The sequence below is a fragment of the Lipotes vexillifer genome, unplaced genomic scaffold, assembly GCF_000442215.2.
Source record: "Lipotes vexillifer unplaced genomic scaffold, Lipotes_vexillifer_v1.1 scaffold120, whole genome shotgun sequence".
Taxonomy (NCBI): Eukaryota; Metazoa; Chordata; class Mammalia; order Artiodactyla; family Lipotidae; genus Lipotes; species Lipotes vexillifer.
Genome location: NW_006791240.1, coordinates 1,655,950 through 1,664,094, shown reverse-complemented (window position 1 = coordinate 1,664,094; position 8,145 = coordinate 1,655,950). Strand labels below are relative to the sequence as shown.

Genomic DNA, 8,145 nt, shown 5'->3' with positions numbered 1-8,145 from the left:
CCAAAAAAAAAAAAAAAAAAAAAAAAAAAAAAAAAAAAAAAAAAAAAATATCAAGTAACCAATGAACAGTTCAGTTATGCTTTACCAGGTAAATTCAGTTTTCCCTCCAGCTTATGAAGGTGATTGATTCCTGGAAGGGGAGGAGGGACCCCTTTTAAGAAAATTAAGTGCATTCTCGTAAGTCTAAAATATAACTATCAAAAATTTCATGGAGGAAAATTATGGCTTCCTGAACCCTATTTATGCTAAAATAACACCAAATTCTAATTAATGAACACCATTACGTCAATAGTAACGTTAATTATCATAATACAACCTAACTGGGAATCTTCCCTTCATTAGTTACTGGCTCTTTACCTTCTCTTTTCTAGCAATTATGTGCTATACTTGTAAAATCACACTCCTGGACAAAACACATATACGATACTCAATGTTTCTGTAATTCAGTCATGAAAGGCAAAAACATAGCTGTAAGGACCAAAATAAATAAATAGTGGGAAATAATACATATGATATCACATTCATCCTCCCAGGTGACATCATTAGAGGATATAAGGTGACAACATATGAGATATGACATTATCACTGCTAAAAACTTGCAAATCCAAGCAGAATTTCAGTGCAGCATGAATACCTGCACAACCATGGAGATGATGGCACAGTGGCTTCTGTATGTGTCCACCTGGATGCTCTCCAAGTGCAGGAAATCTAAATTAGCCCTCCTTCAAGAAGAGAAGTGCTTGTCAACCTAACTTAGGGTATTAAAAGAACCTCCTCTCAGAGTACTCAAAATATACTGACCAAAATAGGCATGTCGCAGAGTAAAAATTTTTGATTGTGCTTACAAATTATTAATAGCAATCACATCTAGAGTTAAAACTTTATAGAGTAGTCTCTATTATTATCTTTTTTCCTGGAATGCCTCACATATTTCAGAAGAATATGGCAAAGTGTATCTTATTATGTTGAAATATTAAATAGGTGGAATGGTATAGGAGCGATTTAGTTAAAGGGTCAATAATATATATTAAATTTCAGTGAGAAAGCAGAGTGAAGGATGTGTGAGTGAGACTAAAAGGAAAGGAATATATCTTATTATACATATGCTGTTATATCTTCAGCACCAAGAGCATTGCCTAACACAGGATAAGTACTCAGTAAATATCTTTCTGAATGGAAACATTGAAGGAAGGAGAGAAGGAAATAAGTGAGTATCCATTTTAATGAATGATACTGTTTAATGTTATTGAGAGTTGAAAGCACAACTCTCAGTACCTATTGTTATTTTATCTATACTCAGTTCCACTATCTTTAAACTATGTGGTTTGAAAGAAACAAAGTTTTGTTTTATTTTTTTAAGAGTTTCTATCTGTTCAAATATTGAAAACCCCAAATATCAAAGACTGGACTCTCAGTAATATTAGGTTAATTTCCACATAGAAAATGGGGAAAATACTAGAAGAACAAATCAGAGAACAAATATCTAAATTTTCCCAATCTTTGCTTCCTTCAAAAAAAAAAAAAAAAAAAGAGAGGATAATGGATTTTAGATTTTAGAAACTACAGATGAAAATGTTTCATTGTTGTGGTCTATTCAGATCCTCTGCCCACTTTTTAATCAGGTTATTTGGTGTTTTGTTGTTTTTGAGTTTTATGAGTTCTTTATACATTTTGGATATTATATTGTTTATCAGATATATTGTTTGCTAATATTTTTTTCTAATTTGGTAGGTTGACTTTTCATTTTACTGATTTTTTTTTCTCTGCAGAAGCTTTTTAGTTTGACATAATCCCACTGGTTTATTTTATTTTTGTTGCCTTTGCTTTTGGTGTCAAATCCAAAAAAATCATTGCCAAGACAAATGTCAAGGAGCTTACTGCCTGTGTTTCCTTCTAAGAGTTTTGTGGTTTCAGGTCTTATGTTTTAAAGTCTTTGACCCATTTTTAGTTGAGTTTCATGTATGGCGTAAGACTGATCTAGTTTTATTCTTTTGCATGTGACTGTTCAGTTTCCCCAACACCATTTTTTGAAGAGACTCTCCTTTCCCCATTGTATATTCTTGGATCCTTTGCCGTAAATATCATAAATATGTGGGTTTATTTCTGGGCTCTCTATTCTGTTTCATTAAGTTGTGTGTCTGTTTTTATGTCAATATCATACTGTCTTGATTACCATAGCCTTGTAATATAGTTTGAAATCAGGGAGCGTGATGCCACAGCTTTGCTCTTCTCTCCCAAAATTGCTTTGTCTATTGGGGCCTTTTGTGGTTCCATACAAAGTTCAGGATTCTTCGTTCTATTTCTGTGAAAAATGCCATTGGAATTTTGATGGAGATTGTATTGAATCTGTAGATTGCTTTGGGTAGCATGTACATTTTAACAATATCAATTCTTTCAATCCATGAGCAAGGACTATATTTCCACTTTTTTATGTCTTCTTCAATTTCTTTATTCAGTGTCTTAGTTTTCATTGTACAGGCCTTTCACCTCTTTACTCCTAGGTATTCTTTTTGGTACAGTTTTAAATGTATCAAATTTCTCTTTCTGATAGTTAATTAGCTATAGTGACTTTTTGCACATGTCTTTCTATAGCTTTTTTAGTGGTTGCTCCAGTTATTACATCATATCTACATAGCTCATCACAGTCTACTGGTGGTGTCATTTTACCACTCCAAGTGAAGTATAGAAACTTTACCTCCCTTTACATTCCTTTACCCTCCCTCATTTATATTTGTCTTGACTATTACCTCTACCCACAATTAGAACCACATCAGACAGTGTTACAATTTTTGCTTCAACAGCAAAACATAATTAACAAAACTCAAGAGGAAAAGGAAATCCTGTTATATTTACTTATACTTTGCTTATGTCCTTTCTTCCTTCCTGATGTTCCAATGTTCCTTCTTTTATTGCTTCCCTTATGTTTACATGATTGCTATTAGCCATTTTTTTAGACTAGCTCTGAGACTGACAAATCTTTTTCATCATCTGAAAATATTTTCATTTCTCCTTTATTCCTAAAGGATATTTTCACTCGTTATAGGATTCTGGGTTGACAGTTCTTTTAGCACATAACAAAACTTTTACACTTCCTCTGGCCACCATAGCTTTGAATGTGAAATATGCTGTCATGGTTCATGGTATGACAAGTAATTTGAGATCGAAACCTGGATTTTTTTTTTTAATTTTCTGAGATATTTTTATCTCGTTCAAATCTTCTATTTTAGTTGACTTTTCTCTGACATTACTCCACCAGAACAATGGGGTGCACTGCCTCTTCAATGCCAGGTGGAGATAGAAATCTAGGTTCCCCGCTTCCCTTCCGCTGACATCTAGGGAGTGGGTAGCTCCTCATGATGGCTTGGCAGGGGTGGGAGTTCCAGCTCCCCACGTGGTATCCACTGATGGGGGTGGCCTCATTGCTGCTGGTTAGTAGTAAAAGTCCTGACTCTCTACTATGTCTCCTCCCGACCCACCCCAGTGGGAAGAGAGAAGGATGCCTCATTAACTGACCACAGGGCGTGGGAATCCAGGCTCTCCATATGGTCTCGAGTGGCTCCTTGAGGGTGGGGTACCTTGTCATCAGCCAGCAGAGATGAAAGTCCTGGCTCCCTATATGACCTTCTCTGATGCCACCCCAGTTTGGATGTTAGGGCGCCTCATTACACCATCCTGAGGCTTCAGATCTAGGCTCCCCACTCATCCTTTGCTAGTGTGTGGGGGCGGGAATGAGAGGTATAGTTTTTCTGTGGTGTTTGGCTGGGGCAAATAATTGTCTAAAAATTTCCTGTCTTCCTAGGATGCCCTTTTCCTGGTCTTTCAGCTAGAGAAACATGCTTTTGTTGGGGCTTTTTTTTTGTCTGTACCCGTTGGTCTATCTGGGTTGCTAGCTTCTTTGCCTCCAAATCTAGGGTATATGAGACAAAAAGATAACCCAGGGAACTCACCACTTTGTTGTTCCTTGGTCCCTGTGGTCCTTAGCCAGTCTGCCTTCTGTTCCCCACATTTCAGAGTTTTGTTACGTTTGTTTTATATGTAGTGTGTAAAAATTTTTTTTAGTTGTTCTTAATGGGAGGAATAGAGGAAAGTATGTCTGTGGTCAGGAATTTGAGAAAACATTAGATCTCAGGTCTCTCCTAGTGAATTCAGTTACTTAATTTTAACATACTTTTAAGGAAAATCATTATAGCAAGATTTTAGCATTTTCTTCTTTAAACTACTAGGATTAATCTGTATTTGTAGGGATAGAAATTATCCTATTTTAAATTAATGGCAGAGGTACACTACTCATAATAATTAATCACCAGATAATCATTATTTTGACAGAAAAATAAAATTATAATTATTATGTTTAGAAAAACAAGTATATTAAATTATACTTTAAATGATTATAATTTTAATGTTCTTTTTATATATCCCTTATATTGATATATTCTTTTACAATTAAAACAAAAATTGTATAGAAAACAAAATTAAATAGCCATAAAATCTAAAATTTTTTCAAAAGTAAATTATTGTTCTCACTGACTATACTTCTCTGTAGATTTTCAAAGTAAAAAAATTGTTTTAATTAATTCATTGAATATTTATTAAAAACATAGTATGTGCCAGATGTTGTGCTAGAGAGATAATGATGAGCAAAATATAGTTTCCATCTTAATCAAACACAGTGTTCTCCTACAGTAAAATATCAAAATAAAAACTGAAACCAAATCTTCTATGAAAGCATTTTATATGTTTTTATGAATAGTGCTGCTCAAGAAAATTAGAATTTTATCTATTGAGTATATTATTCCAGATACTATACAGAAAAAGACAGACTTCTCAAGCAGTAGCATTTATCACTAATGTTTATTAAAATTAAATTGAAAACAAAAATGATACCATGAAATGTTCCACTGACATACAACGAACATATTTCAGTAGTTTCTGAAATATCTTGTAGATTTTTAATATTGTTTAAAGTGTAACATAGTTTAGACAGTGTTACCAACAATGGCCATGGCTGTTAATGGTTTATATTGACTGAAAGCTGTAAAATCATCCAAGGACTCTGTTAGCGTTAGAATAATAATTTACCAAGACAATTACCACATACTGGCATTTTTTTGCAGCTCTAATTCAGTATTATTAATAATGGATAAAATTGCACTTTTCTCATGTTGCTGTGGGCAGTAGGGAATTATTTCAATGAATATTTCAGCACATTATTTTAATCATTCTTCCACCAAATCCAAGTGGGCAATATTTTATAGTTCTTAATTCAGTGTACTAAGAAACCATGGTCATTAAATTGCGAACTATTTGTAGTGAGGTCTATCCTGTGATTTACAAGCCTTGTTAAAAACAGTGTAAAAGAATGCAAACTGTACCATTAATACTTGTAATTTGATGCTGCATTTGTTACTAAACTCCCAGTGATGAATGTTTTCAGTAGAAGGAAGAACATTGTAAAGAAAGCAGAGCTGAATGTTATAATGCCTAAAATATGAGAATGTTGCTATTTTAAGTTTTGTTCATTTGTAGAGGAAACATATGTATATAAACACAGTTGTAAAACATAAATATCTCAAAAGTTATCTTAATTTTCCAATGAGACCAAAGAAATAAAGATTTAACTGTATTAGTTATTAATTTAGAAGAGTTAAATTTACCATAGTTTATAATATGTAATGCCATTCATGTTCTTGATGAATTGAATAGAGAAAATATTTAATCCTTGTAAAAAGAAAATGTGCAAAGCTTTTAAAATTTATTGTGTAAGCAGTCTGTGAATGTATATAACTTGAAAAAATGTATTTCTAGTTATACATCATTATTAATAGTTACTATTGTTTTTTATCTTCCTATTCTTAGCCAATTGCACGATTTCTGGCGTTTGGATTACTGGGAAGATGATCTTCGTCGAAGGAGACGGTTTGTCCGTAACGCATTTGGCTCCACTCATGCTGAAGCATTGCTCAAAGCTGCAATAGAATATGGTGAGTACCACTGCCTCTCACACAAAATACTCCTGGATGTGAGGTGACTCTTTGTGGTTGATAATTCTTTTTTTTTTCACTAGCATTTAAAATTCTCCATGTCATAAGCCAAAAATGTTATGTTCTACTTTATCCTTCAGCATCATTTAAGTTATACTCAATCAACCCAATATTTCTCCCACTTGATGTATGTTAGACTCTTCAGCTTCTTTGTGATAGATTAGAAGCCTCTACATAGTTGGTTATTACCCAGCATCCTTCTCATAGAGCCTAAAACAAGAGTAAAATCATTTTCCTTTTCAGCGTCTTTCAAACTTTGATCTTTCAAACTTTTTCACCCAACGTGGAAAAAAAAATGTACTGCTGTAAGTGTGTATTCAGATTTATATATTTTTATGTATAATTTTTGTGTGTATGTGTGTATATATACATATGTATACTGTGTGAATATAAATATATACATGAAATATATAGACAAATATGTGTACTGTTATGTATATACATATACACATGCACATACTTATGTATTTAACTGAAACAAATGTCTTACTGATAATCTCATTACATGGCATTCTGTATTTTAACCCTATTCTATTCTGTTATTTTCAGTTTAATAAATAAATCATGCCTTAGTATGCCCATTAGGTTCCCAGCCCTCCAATGGATTGCAAATAAAGTTGGAAAAAGACCATCCAACATTAAAGATATCATCCACTATCACACTACAGTAGCACTGCACCCTAAGTTGTCCTTTATAAAATGTACAATAAATAGTAAATATCAAAATACTTTTTGTAATTAAATAAAAACGCTGCTACTTTAGATTGCTGTCCACCAAGAAGTATGCATAGGGCTATTCTCTCTGTTCACCTACTTTTTTAAAATTTATTTATTTATTTTTGTCTGCATTGTGTCTTTGTTGCTGCGCATGGGCTTCCTCTAGTGGCGGTGAGCGGGGGCTCCTCTTCTCATTGCGGTGGCTTCTTTTGCTACAGAGCACGGGCTTTAGGCGTCCGGGCTTCAGGAGTTGTGGCTCGCGGGCTCTAGAGCACAGGCTCAGCAGTTGTGGCGCATGGGCTTAGTTGCTCCGCGGCCTGTGGGATCTTCCCAGACCAGGGCTCGAACCCATGTGCCCTGAATTGGCAGGCAGATTCTTAACCACTGCACCACCAGGGAAGCCCAGTTCACCTATTTTTAAATGCTCTAAAAAGTTTAAGTTTGATTGATAATATAATTTTATAAACCATATACACTCAGAAAATAACGTATTGAACACTGTCCATATTTTTTTATTATTGACTACTTTTGTTCTCACAATCACTTGGGTTTTTATTATTTTAATTTTTATTTATTTGAGAGTAATAAATGAGCCATATGTTTTAAAATTTACCCTAATATATAACACAGATTGCCATTCATGTTCTTGATGGATTGAACAGGGAAAATATTTAATCCCAATAGAAAGAAAATGTGCACAACTTTTAAAATTTATTGTGTAACTAGTCTGTGAATTGGTATTACTTACTAAGGCTGGAAACACAAATAAATATGTGAGGATTTCATATGAAACATACCTAAGATAAAGTTAAAAAGTAACTTTATACAGTAAAAGTAACTGCAGGAGAGAATATGCTTTAAAAAAAATTACAGTTGACTTGTACTGTAGGGGATTTCTTTAATCAACTCAAAAAAAATCACCTAAGGGTTCTAGCACCTAAGGATTTAGCACCAACTTAAAATGAGTTATTATCTTTATGTTCTACAGAAGAGATTCTTAGAAATATCTACTTAAAGTGGCATGCTTTATAATATGAACTTAAAATTTTTTTAACTTCATTTCATATTCCCAACCATTTAGGCATTTTCATCAATTCATCTTGAATTCATCTCATTAGAAATTAGAAACATCTAAAGACAACTTGTAACAGGGGTTAGGCTAAAGTGATATTATTAGTGACACTGTGTTGCCAATACCTTAATTATATAGGATTCACATTATACTACATTCAGTGTTCTACAGGTTGCTTTTAGAAAGGGTCTGTTAGAAAAGTATTTCTTTTGGTTCTCTATAAAAATGGATGCTTTATTTTGTATGTTCAATTTGTAAAATGTCTTTATTATTAAACCAGTGTCAAAGCTTATAAGAAACATATTTAAAATTTTT

The 8,145-nt window shown here is 33.3% G+C and overlaps 1 protein-coding gene across 1 annotated transcript in view; it reads left to right on the top strand.

The window, feature by feature from the left end:
* Positions 1–8,145, top strand: part of NBEA (neurobeachin) — a 640,668-nt gene that overhangs the window by 391,367 nt on the left and 241,156 nt on the right. The window contains 1 exon segment of the mRNA XM_007464249.1: positions 5,857–5,981. Coding sequence (XP_007464311.1) covers positions 5,857–5,981 — 125 coding nt within the window.